The 13,664-nt window shown below is 37.1% G+C and overlaps 1 protein-coding gene across 1 annotated transcript; it reads left to right on the top strand.

The window, feature by feature from the left end:
• The first annotated feature begins 1,824 nt into the window (after window positions 1-1,824).
• LOC140013352 (uncharacterized) lies at window positions 1,825-2,559 on the top strand. The gene has a single exon (XM_072062615.1). It carries the CDS (start codon window positions 1,825-1,827, stop codon window positions 2,557-2,559), a length of 735 nt encoding a protein of 244 aa, XP_071918716.1.
• Window positions 2,560-13,664: the final 11,105 nt, after the last annotated feature.

The raw sequence follows: 13,664 nt of genomic DNA, 5'->3' as shown, positions 1-13,664 counted from the left end.
AGTTCAGAGTTCTTTTTCCTCGTGTTTTTTGAAAAAAAAAATTTTATTTTCTGAAAATAGAAAATGCTTTAAAAAAAAAGGAAGAATTTTTTATTAAAAAAAGTGGGGGATGTTTCCAATTCTTCTGGAGTTTCAGGGTTATAGGACGTTGGGTTTTTCTAGTTGGTAGACTAATGCAGTATGTTTGGTCTTTCGGGTTAGTTTCTGAGACAGAATAATCCTGAACCTTTAACCTCAGTGGAACATCACAGTGGGAATCTTTGATATTTGTGTGTTACATTGTGGTTAGTCCATCTTCGTTGCTGTCCCATTCTCTCAACTGGTTTTGTTTCTATGATATTCCCTTATTGAATCATAGGCAAGGACATATGGCTGAGGAAATAACTGAAATTCTGCAAAGATTTGATCTTTCCACCAAAGAGAGAGGTGAAACAGAGATTGACTTGGGAGATGTAAGCCCAAGTGTGAAGGAGTGTAAAGAAAGTCTAGTGGGAAAGATAATGGGTGAGAAAATCATCAATTATGTGGGAGTGCGAAACTTTGTGACAGTAGCATGGGGTTATCCTAAAGGATTAAGGGTGGTGGAGGTTGGTGTTAACACGTTTCAATTTTTCATACCCAGCGAGAAAGATAGAGAAAGGATTTGCAAGGGAGGGCCATGGATTGTTGATAACCAGATTATAGTGGTTAAACCATGGTTTGAAGGTTTTGAAGAGGAGGGAGCGGATTTTAACATGGCACCATTGTGGATTCAAGTTTGAAGAGGAGGTGGGGAGGAAGATAGCATCAGTTTTTCATGAAACAAGGGAAGTGATTATACCCCAAGGTGGAGGGAAGGAAGGGAGACACATAAAAATGTTAGTCATGGCAGATATTTCACAACCCTTAATGAGAGGGACTACCGTGAAAATGGAAGGAAAAAGGTAATGGTTAAGCTTCAAATATGAAAGAGGGTCTGATTTCTGTTATACCTGTGGTAAAATTGGACACAGCGAGAAAAATTGTTCAGCTAGTATAGTAGGAGATAAAGGCCAACAACACAATCAATTTGGACCATGGATGAGGGTAGGAGTTGGGAATATGTCGCCTCAGAAGGAAAGGAGAGGGAAACAGGCTGCTAGTATTTCCCCTAACAAGCAAAGGTGGGGTTTCAAAGAGGGAGAGCTGGTCGCAAAACCAAGTGATAGGGAGCTGAGTGAGAGGGGTCAGGCAGCAGAGGAGAGGAATACAAGTACGATATGTGGTCAAACAGTTGGGATTGTCCAGGCAAATGAGATATCCCCAAATAAGAAAAGATGGGGCTTCAAAGATGGTGAGCTGGTTCCAAAATTCAGTGAGACGGGGTTAAGGGAGAGGAACCAGGCAGCTGAGGAGGAACATGGGCAAACAGCAGATGTCAATCAGGTAAATGACAAAGATGACAAAGCAAAGCAGGCGCAACTACAGTCGGAAATGAGATTGTGTGGAGGCCAGCTCAATGTAGTGCTGGAAAAGTCGGTGGAACAATCTTCTAAGGAAGTAGAATGTAGTGGAGAACATGCAAGTGGAGGCTCAATTAGAGGATGGGGAGGAAATGTGCAACCACAAAAGATCTACATGCACAAGAAGCAAGTTGAATACTCCACTGATAATCAGGAAATCACACAAAGGGAGTCAGAAACAAAGGCCAAGCAAACAAGCCACAGGGAAAAGGAAAGCACAGCTGCTGGATGAGGATATGATCGATGTTGAAGTGACTGAAATAGTGGCAAAAAAAGGAAAATTGGGGACTGATCAAGAGATCTCTGCGAGCAAAGTTGAAGGGGCGGTGACCAGATTAGATAAATGAAAGCTCTGGTGTGGAATTGCCAAGGTGCTGGGAGCCCCTTGACAATTCCCCAGTTGAGGGAGGCTTGCAACCTCCTCTCCCCACATATGGTGTTCTTAAGTGAGACCAAAAACAGATTACAGTTCATGGAAAGGTTAAGAAGACAATTAAGATTTGATCAATGTGAAGTGGTGGAGTCTATGAATAAAGCAGGTGGCATGATGGTTTTGTGGAACGATGAGGTGATAGTGATGGACATTAAAACTACGGTTTTCACTATGGAATTTCAAATCAAGGATACAGAAAAGAATGAGGAATGGTGGTTCATTGGCATTTATGCTAGTACTGATGATCAAATTAGGAGAAAGCAATGGGAAGTGGTGCAACGAAGAAAGGTATTATGGGGTCATAAGTGGATCATCATAGGTGATTTCAATGACATTACCTCAAATGAGGAAAAGTGGGGAGGTAAGAAAAGAGAGCAGGGGTCATTCCAAGATTTTAACAACTTCATTGAACATAATGGACTCATAGACACTGGATTTGAAGGTAACCCCTGGACTTGGAGTAACCATTGGTCTCATGAAGGGGAAATCAAGCAAAGATTAGATAGAGCCTTGGTAAGTCATGATTGGAGCCAGATTTTCGACAGAACCATAGTCAAACACATTGAGATCCTGGGATCAGACCATAGTATGTTGTTAATAGACTCCAATCCTATACAGGTTAAGAAAAAAAATGATTCTTTTTGATAAGAGATGGATGAAAAAAGAGGGGGTGGAACAAGTCATAAAGCATGCTTGGGAGGAGGCATAAACTGGTTCTAATATGTTCAAAGTGCATAGGAAAATTGCCAATTGCAGAGTGGCTCTTTTGAAATGGAAAAATACCTTCCAAGGCAACTCTAGAAGCAAGCTTGATGGCCTGAAAAAACAAGTGCTAGACCTTCAAGGACAGGATTGCGAAAACAAAAAGGCTGCTACTAAGGAGCTCAAGAGGAAATTAAAGGAGGCATACGATGAAGAGGAACTCTTTTGGAGTCAAAAATCTAGTGTGCAATGGTTGAAGGAAGGGGATAAAAACACTTATTTTTTCCACTCCAGTGTTAAAGGTAGGAAGAAGAGAAATAAAATGCAAAGAATACAAAGGGAGGACAAAACTTGGACCACATCTGAGGAGGAAATAGGAGAAGAAGTTGTTAAACATTACAACGAGCTTTTTACTAGCAAGGTAGGTACCCCAACTGAGTTGGTTCTGGAGGGAATATCACAGTCAATATCGAATCACATGAACACTGTTCTTACCCAACCAGTCATGGAAAAAGAAATTAAAGATGCACTTTTCTCTATGCATCCAACCAAAGCCCCAGGACCTGATAGCATGACACCAATTTTCTTTCAGAAATATTGGCACTTTCTTAAAAATGACATCATTTCAGCAATCAAAAGTTTCTTTCATTCGGGTCATATGTTAAAGGCTTTGAATCACACAACCATATCACTCATTCCCAAAGTCGATAATCCCACTGAGGTTAAGCAGTTTAGGCCTATAAGTCTTTGTAATGTACTCTATAAAACCATTTCCAAAATCCTAGCAAACAGATTGAAAAAAGTTTTGGGAAACTGCATTAGCAAAAACCAAGTTGTTTTTATACCTGGAAGACGGATTTTGGACAATGTTATTATCTCTCATGAGTACTTGCACTACTTAAAAAATAAAAGTGAAGGATCTAATGGGTTTATGGCTCTAAAGTTAGACATGTCTAAAGCTTATGACAGGGTTGAGTGGGGATATCTGAAGGCAATCATGGTTAAAATGGGTTTTTGTGATACCTGGATAAACTGGATAATGGAATGCATCTCAACAGTTTCTTTTTCCTTCAACATAAATGGTGAGCTTAAAGGATATGTGATACCGTCAAGAGGGATTAGACAAGGAGACCCATTGTCGCCTTACTTGTTTCTACTAGTATCCGAAGGTTTTTCCAACTTGCTGGCTCAGGCACAAAGAAGCAAAAAATTGACTAGAATGCAGATTAGTAGAACCGGACCTTCACTAACTCACCTCTTCTTTGCCGATGACTCGTTAGTTTTTTGCAAAGTCGATAAGAAGCAAGCTCAAGAAGTGATGAAAATTCTGCAAACATATGAAAAAGGATCCGAACAAAAGATCAACATGGAAAAATCTTCAGTTTTCTTCAGCAAAAATGTGGCGAAACAAGTACAAGAAGAAATTTGCGACTGTCTACAACACGTTAAAGTGGTGAAGCAGGGGAAGTATTTGGGTTTGCCAATGGTAATCACAAGAACCAAAACGCAAATCTTTGGATTTATTAAAGACAGATGCCAAAAATCAATCCTCAATTGGAGAAATACACGGCTTAGCCAAGCAGGGAAAAGAGGTGTTGCTGAAGGTTGTTACTATGGCGATCCCAACTTATGCCATGTCGTGTTTTAAGTTACCCGTGAGGTTATGTAAAGACATCAACTCTTTGATGGCAAGATTTTGGTGGGGGGAGGAGAACGGTCAAACGAAAATGCATTGGGTTTCATGGAAGACATTGTCAACTGGAAAACAAGCTGGTGGTCTTGGCTTCAAAGACCTTTAAAGCTTTAATAAAGCTTTGCTAGGCAAACAGATTTGGAGACTCCTCACATGCCCCAACCTTTTGCTTAGCAAAGTTTTGAAAGCAAGGTACTATCCTAAAACAACCCTCTTCAACTGTGAAATCAAAGGTAATGCATCATGGATATGGAAAAGTTTGATGTCCGCAAGAGAGGTGGTACAATGCGGAGCTAGGAAACAGATTGGAAATGGGAACAACACCAGAATTTGGGAAGATGCTTGGTTGTTGGAAGGAAAGGACGGTAAGATTGAATCCTCAAAACCCCCTGGTTGCAATATCACAACAATTAGTGAATTGATAGCCAACTTTAGGTGGAAATCAACTCTCATCTTCAGGCTCTTTAGTTCACACGAAGCTGCTCATATACTCAGAACACCTATAAGCTTGACAGGGAGACCAGATTGCTACTTTTGGTCTCATACCAAAAAAGGAAACTACACGGTCAGCTCGGCATATGCAGCACTCATAAGTCTTACCACGCAGCCTATAGGGCAATTGAACGGCAAGGGGGAAACAAGCTGGTCAGGGGGAAATAGCAAAATCTGGAAACAGCTATGAGGTCTTCCAGTAAAGCACAAACACAAGGTATTTTTATGGAAGTGCCTGCATCAAGTGCTACCAGGTCGAGAGGCAATCTTTCGAAGAACGAGAAAGGGAGACCTAATATGTAAGTAATGTGGTGAGAACAGTGAGACAGTGGAGCACATTTTCTTCCACTGCAGGACTGTAAGGATGATCTGGAAGATGGCTCCATTGCAATGGGATGGTCTGCAGCAGTTTACAAGCAACTTCAGGAAATGGTGGAGTACACTAATGGAAGTCACAGATAGGAAGGAAGGAAGGGAACATATAGCATTGACAGTGGACATTCTTTGGCAAATTTGGAAAGCCAGGAATACAGTAGAGTTCAAAGACAAAGAGAGACATCCAATGAAAGTGATTACAAAGGCAGTTATGGAATGGGAGGAATATTTGAAATCTCAACAGCCTGAACAGCAAGTGAGCATCTCAGAAACAGATATAGCGGATGTACAAGAGCAGAGGGTGGTCGAAGATGCAAATACATTGACCATTAGTGTACATGTGGGACAGCATCTCGAGGGTCTGAACATGGGAATCGGCATTACAGCAGAAAACAGATTGCATCAACTAAGTGCAGTGTGGCTGATGAAAGAAAGAAGCACCGGATCACCAGTACTGGACAACCTTGTGGCCATACGGTTGGCACTTTGCAAGCTTAAGGAACGTGGCTGCTTCAATATCAAACTTCAGACACCAAGCCTTCAGGTTTACAAGCTTCTCAACGGTCAAGTTTCTTGTAACATGCTACTAGCAGCCCACATACAATACATAACAGATCTTAGCTTAATGTTTACGATATGCTCATTTGATTTTCAGTCCGCTAATCATAGCATTAATTGTCTCAGTCATAAATTGAGTAAGCAAGCAATGCATTTACATTTTGATGAGGAATTCTTCGATCCCCAGTGTCTCAGTACACTTTTGTAAAGAAAAACTTGAGCCTTTGCTCGAATAGTGTAATTTCTCTATTAGTGGAAATAAAAACTTCTATCGTTTCCGAAAAAAAAATAACAATTATAAACATGCTATTGGTGATCAAACAACAAGTAATTACTACTGCACAAATAGACAAGTTAATACAAGATACAACAAGTGTAAATCACATTCCATTCATATTATTCAGCCATAAGTTTCATCTACTCCCAAGATAAAGAAATTTAGCTACTCATGAATGATATAACAATCAAATTCACAAGTTTATTAATGTAAAACATCATTAAGTACAAGTACAAGAAAGATAAAGAAAAGCTTAGCCAATTACTGATGAAACCCTTCAAATTCTGCTATGTCTTGTGCAAGATGATTACAAGTGAAATCTCCAAGTGCTTCCTCTAGAACTTCTAGCTAGAGAGAAAATTGTTTTCAAGAAAAAAAAACTAACTACGTATATTCCCTCTGGTTTCTCCTTGCTTCTCTGCATAAAAGGTGGTGGAAACACCTTTTTTCTCCTTCATGATTCCAACAACTAAGATTTTGTTAAAGAAAGTCAAAAGACATGTTGTTTTGACTTGTCAATAAGTCATTTTATCTTCCCTTTTGTTGCAGAAGCATGTACCACCGAATTCTCTCACCCAAGATAGCTGGAAAGTTGTGTGAAAAGTGAGAAAAACAGTTGTGCCACTTGCAGAAGAGAGAGGCAGACCGAACCCTAGATCCAAGGCCTAAACATATGATCTGAGCTCGAATCCTAAGGATCCGAGCCTATTTTCACATGGTTCTGAGCTCGGATCACCTGACCTTCGGATCCATTGGTCCAGACGATCAGACGAGGGCTTGGATGGGGATGGATCCGAGCTCGGATCCATCTCCCATGTTTTTATCTTCAGTTTCTTTTCTCGTTTGCTCAATCTTCGCTCCTTGTTTCACTTATCCGTTGTCCTCCAACTAGCACCTTGCCTCTCCTTTATCTTATGTAAGTATTTTGTGCATTGATAACCTACAAAATATCACATGTTTATGCATTCATCTACTCATTTTGCAAGTTCTAATCACTAAACAATACTTGAAACAATTTGCACAAAAAGGATCTTAAGTATGGCTAAGAACCTCTAAAATTCTGACAAAAACTCATGCAAAACCATACAAAATATATGTGAAATATTCACTTATCATCTAACAACAAAATAATGAAAAAAATTCTCCATAAGAATCTCTAAGGGAACATAAACTTCTCGCTAATAATCTTTGGAAGAAACAAAAATACTCTCACTAAGAAAGGTTAGGAGAGACTTTATTAGAAAAATAAAATAAAATAAAGTTTGTGGGTAGGAAACCATGGTGTAATCTCCCTCCCTAAGGGAAAACATTTGAGAAGATGAGAAGAAATAAAGAGAAGTTAGACAAGATGAGAGGTAGAGAGGAAAGGATTTGTGTTTGATATGATTATCTTTACACGTGCTTCACCAGTATGCCTAGAATCGGTTATGGCCTTCCTACGGGAATATCAAACAAGCTAAGGGTAGCAGATAAACACCTCTAAGAGCAGCTTTATTTGCTCGTCTAAGCACCCTCCTGAGATCACTAGTTTGATAACCTCAACCACAGGATTTCAGCACCAAGGTCTACCATTAAAATACTTAGGTATTCCCCTCTCGCTTGGACGGTCCAAAAGTGTTTTATTCGATGCGGTGGTCTTGGTTGTTCGAAGGAAATTGGCTCATTGGACTAACCTATTGCTGGTGGTAAAATTGAATTACTTCGCCATGTTTTAAGCTCAATTCCTCTGTATTTGTCGTAGTCGTGAAACCTCCAAAGATAGTGTTCTCCCAATTGGAAAAACTATTCAATGGTTTTCTATGGGATAACCAGGAGAATAAGCGTATCCACTGGTCTTCATGGGATAAACTATGCTTTCCATATGAGGAAGGCAGGCTAAACTTTCGGTCTTTATCAGAGATGGAGAGGGCCTTCGCCATGAAATTGTGATGGAAACTTAGACAAAATGCATTGTTATGGCCCAAGTTTATGCACAACAAATACATTAGAGGTCAGCATCCCATATTGGTTCAAGAGACTAAAGGTTCATCCATTTGGAAGCGCATCAGTTTGGTCAAAGATATCGCTGAAGAGAACATTCAGTGGTGTGTAGGAGCAGGGTTCGTGGATTTCTGGCACAACCGTTGGTTGCTAGAGGTTCCACTTAGCAGCGTTTGTCCATCATCTAGTCAGCAGCATTTTTTAGTGGCAGGATTTTTCACCAATAACGGATAGGATTTAAACAAGCTTTGCCATTTGCTACCGTTAGATATTGTTACGCTTATTTCCAATGCTCTCATTCGTCCTTTTGATTTAGATGAGATGATTTGGCTTCCATCAGCTGATGGTAATTTTACAATGTCGTCAGCCTGGAATTTGATCCGACGCAAGAGAAGTTTTTCAGCGGTTAGTAGAGGAATATGGAATAACTTACTTCCAACGAAGCTATCATTTTTTGGTTGGAGATTATTGTCGGGTTTTCTTCCCTTGGATGACCAGCTTCGGAGGCATGGAGTCCCTGTTGTCTCCAAATGTGGCTGTTGTAAAACGAATGTTCAGACAATTCCACATGTCTTTCTTTACGGTACCATAGCACAAGAAACCTGGAGATTTTTCTTTTGGGCATTTGGACTGGAGTGGAGAACGTTCTCTTATGTCTTGTCCCTGCTACTAACATGGAGCCAGTCGGCAGCGAAGTGGGGGTACTAACCATATTTGATGCACTATCCCCATCATTGTGTTGTGGTTTTTATAGTGTGGTAGAAACGATAACAGGTTCCAAAACAAAGCTTTCCGCTCCTTCTCAGTCATACATGAAGTAAACCAATTTTTGGTGTCGTTGGGCGCAGCAAGAATTTGTTCTCCTCATCAATTAGCAAGTGACCTCAACACTTACTGTGCACCACTCTTTTGAACTAAAAGCTTACCCCCACGTCGAATGAGAGCAGTCACCTGGATGAAACCATTTCTAGGACATCTCAAGCTTAATACGGATGCCAGCCTTCGCAACAACAAATCAACAATAGGAGGAGTATTGAGGGATCATAATGGAGTTGTAATTGGTGCCTTTGACAAAGAATTTGGGGAGTGCGACATCCTTATTGCTATGTCGTTATTATATAGGTCACGTCGGTGTTTGGAGAGTAACAAAACCAACGTAAGAGTAGAAGTGGACTCTCAAGTATTAGTTCATATGGTTAATTCTAATGCTATTGGAAAATGGCCCTTGTGCAATATCTTGTGCCAAATATGAATCCTCCTTCGCAGGATACACGGTGATCTCGTTCACATTTATCCGGAAGCAAATGCAGTAGCAGATAGATTAGCGGCGTTGTTCTCTGAGTCTGACATCACCTTCATTTCATTGCAGCAACTCCCTCAACGGATTCAATCCTTAATTCATTTATATAGTATTGGAGTACCATATGTCCAAAGTTCTAATGTAAGGGAGTTGTACTCCTTATTTCCTTACCTATCATTTGCTGAAGGGGTCAAGCCCTTCAATCATTTTTTCCCTTTATATACTAATAAAATAATGAGGTTGGCTACCAAAAAAAAGTAACAAGCATGTTCAACCTAGTGAATTGGTTATAAAAAAATAATCTACTAGATGACAAGGATTAACACAAATATTTCAAACTAATAAGTTGATGCAAAGTTACATTTGAATACCAAATGATATATTTAAAATAAAAATACCATCTATTGTGAGTTACACTCTTAGATCTTAATCAAGATTAGGAAGAGTAGTAGTAAGAATTAATTATTATTAGGAAGGACTACGATATGGATAGTTTATTTACATTTTTCCCCAGAATATGAATTAAGGATTTTATTGAGTTGAACATTTAATATGAATAATAACAAACTTAATCTTTGTGTCTAGACTTTTCTTTCATTCTTGCTTAAAACATATCTCTCATTTGAAAACTAATAAAGCAATGTTGTTTACCCCAATATTTACATCTTTAAACTTATACATACAATAATAGTTTTACGAGTTTTCAAAATTCTAAATGTTTAAAAGATAGCCTAACAAATCATCTATTACTTTCTTTTCTTTCTACTAATGTTTATGATGCTTTCACAATATCTAACTTTGGAAATGTATTACCTACTAGTGTCCAATGATTTTTTATAATTTTTTCAAAACAAACACAACTTTGTAACATTTAGTTAAAATTTTGTTGTTTAAAACCACTAGATGCTAATTTTTAACCCTTAAAAGAAAAATACCCTCGTTATTCACCATACAAAACACAACATATTCTTTTTATCTTTATATATAGCTCAATCATGAATACTTAGTAATTTTGAATGTGGCATCCTTTTCAAATCATCTATAGATTAATCAGTTGGATTTTGAAAACTATTTTGTACATGCACTGTCACTAAAAATAGAATTGAATTTTGCTCTTTATCACTTACTATATGATGCATGCAAATAAAAGATATAGAAAGTAAGACTTTATGGTCTAATGAATGGTATAGTTATTCATACATCTTAAGGATATATGGTTTTATGACATAATCCAAGAATAGTTGATGCACTCTTTAAAATAGTTGTCTAATGTGAAGTTAATCTGCATGTATATAACATTCAGTTATATTTATTCAAATATTTTAATAAATAGTTCAAGAATGTCAAATATAATTTACCATATGCTTATCCTTAGTAACCAAGAACTTCAACAAGCAATTCAAAATTATCAAATTACTTAATACAATGCATGCTTATCCATAGTAACTAAATGAACCACAAACTGGGAAGCATAATCTCGTGTAACCATTTCTAACTAATAATTAATGAATATACACTATCTACCATAAGAGCCACTTCGTCATTAGTTACTTGACCTAAAACTATTTTCAATAAAGTAGCACATTAAAACTATTATTACTAAGAAAGCATCACACAAACAGTTAGGCATACACCATATTCTTTAGTACTAGCATGATTCACAAATCAAATATTTAAAATTTTTTACCATTTGTGGGCTGTCTAAATTAATTAGTGTTTATGTATGTGGTTAAAATTGCTATTTGTAACCTTGATATTGATGGAAAAGATATTTCTTTTCCTCTTTTCAGTACGTCATTATGTTATTCTTTTTTCTTTTACAATTTTTCTAATTTTTCATGAAAAAGGTATGACTTTTTTAAACTTTTGATATATTTTTACTTTTGAAAAACACATATTGCTACTTAAAATGATTAATACATCATTGGTATTGGTATTGGAGTGCAAATATAGACTACGTTTCTAGAGTGTTTTGGTCATTAAAAAATTTTTATAATTAGATTAAATATCTTTATCCATTTTCATTTTGTTTCAAACCAAATATGGAGAAGTTAAACCTTGTATAAGGAAAGTAGAAAAGCAAAGGCTTACGAGTTAAATTAGGAACTTCGTGGCTACCTACTAATGTCCTTACCAATTGTTTTAGGTTTCAGAGATCACTTGATACTCTTATATAAAATGGTTTACAACTTGCAAGATTCATATCTTAAAAGCCTAGTTTATGTTTCGTCAATTGCCTAAAATCAATAGCCATTTTTCGCATTTAATCATCATAAAGAGTTCATTTATTCATACATGAATCTAATCAAATAGAATAGTTTTTTTGTCAATTTTAATTATTTACTTTAAGTTATTCTACGTTTTAAAAGAATAGGAAGGGGAAAAAGGAAATGAAGAGATAAGTTTTTTTGTATTTGAATTTCTGAGGAGAAAAAGGAAAGGATTGGAAAGAAAAACTAGAGAACAATTTATTCAAACTAAAGGATCTATTTGCAACTTATAAACTATTGCCACCTTCCCTTTTCAGGTTGACACATGTCATAACTATCTAACACGTGTCAACCAGTGGTGACATATATCACACATCTAGATACGTGTGATGTTTTTTCATGACACATATTGTTACTGAGCCAACGTAGTACTGACTCATTACCCTATTCAAACCCTGTAATAGCTATTCCCTCTTTATTTGCATATCAAAAAGTTAGAAACTCTCACCTATACTCTTCAGATAGGTTAGGGATAGTGAATGAAAGAGAGGAAAATTAGAACAACAAGTATTTTAAAAAACAAGAAAAAAGGGATATAGCAAGGAAATACTATCAGGAAGAAAATTAAGCTATCCTAAGTTGGCAATATCGAAGTGACTATCGTTTTGCATTCATTTCTAACTATTTGCGCAATCTCTGCTTTACATTTGGCAATTTATAACTCATTGTACAAAGTGATTTTTGGCTAGCTAACTGACTAAGTGGAACGATAGTGTTCCACTTAATTGCTCAAAACAATCTTATTCCCCTAAACGACATCGTAACGCTATTTTTAACAGAAAATTGGAAAAATTAGATAATTTCTCATGGTCTTGACAGAGTAATATGTAAGTTCGAACTCGACTCGATAAAACTCAATATTATTCTTGAACCTTATTGAGTTCGAGTGCTCAATCAAAAACTCATACTTTCATGCCCTATTTAGGCATGACATAAAACTATTTTCCAGATTCTAGAATGAATGAAACAGACTTGTTTCAAGGCTTTCACAGCAGCATGCACTTGCAAGTGCATCATAAAAAACTTAAAATAGTCCCATAATTACAACGAGGAAACGGATACACAAGTCCCACCATAAGAACACTAACATCCTATAGACACCAAAATTTTATTATTTTATTTATTTATTTTTAGTTAAATTTTATATTTATTTAATTGTTTCACTTTTGTTTCTTGGAAAATCATTTTAGAAAAATCGAAAAAAGAAAGGAAAAGAAAAAAAAAAAAAAAGCAGAAAAAGAAAAGAAAACAAAAATCAAATACAGTTTTTCTATAAAAAAGAAAGGGTCTGAAGCCATGGAGGATCAAGGACAAAATTGCAGAGGCCATTTTTTGCCTCCAAATCCACTTTTTTTTTTCTCTTTTTCCCCAGCCACAGGCCACCTCACCCCAATATATAACAAGGAAGATTCCAGAAGAAAGAATCATCCAATGGCTCAAAATTTTTGAAAGAAAAACTCAACTCTCATCCTGACCTTTGAGGTGAGGGTTTGAGAGTTTTTGTTTCATATAAAAGCGAAAGAAAAGCTGGGAATCTAGGGAGGGACAGCGACCAAAGGAAAATGAGAGAAAAAAAGGCAAAAAGAGAGAGAAAAATCGAAAGAGAGAAGAAAGAAAAATAGCAGAAAAATTCTTGGAAAACTTTGAGCCAGGGTTGATTACTCAGCACTCTTTTTCGCTCATTATTGGCTTCAAGGAGGCTTCTCGTGAGAAGATTTCTTTTTCTGAGAAAACTACGTCAGTAAAGGGAAATATTTTCTTTAGAAAGCATCAAGAAAAAACGACTTGAAATTTGTTAAATTGACGTTGGAACTCGCTACACTCACAATCCTTAAGCCCGAAACCAAAGATTCATCAGTTTCCTCCCTCAGCTTTTTCGATCTATTTTTTCGACGTTTACCAAGTTTTTACGAGGTATCAAAGGTAGTTCCCTTCATTTCCCTCCCCTTCACAAGCCTAGACTGTGGTTAAAGGCACCAAGGACTTGTTGAACCTTGTTCTTTCCTCCATTTTTGCTGATTTTCTTCCTCTTATGGCAACCCACTAGTTGAAGATCTATTGCATATTTTGTTATTTAACTTTGTGTTTGGGAAAATGAAATTT

The sequence above is a fragment of the Coffea arabica genome, chromosome 8c (assembly GCF_036785885.1).
Source record: "Coffea arabica cultivar ET-39 chromosome 8c, Coffea Arabica ET-39 HiFi, whole genome shotgun sequence".
NCBI lineage: Eukaryota > Viridiplantae > Streptophyta > Magnoliopsida > Gentianales > Rubiaceae > Coffea > Coffea arabica.
This window is presented reverse-complemented; position numbering and strand designations above follow the sequence as displayed.

What these genes read in the sequence shown, in the direction of transcription:
- LOC140013352 (XM_072062615.1), top strand. Translation starts at nt 1,825, where the DNA reads ATGAAAGCTCTGGTGTGGAATTGCCAAGGTGCTGGGAGCCCCTTGACA.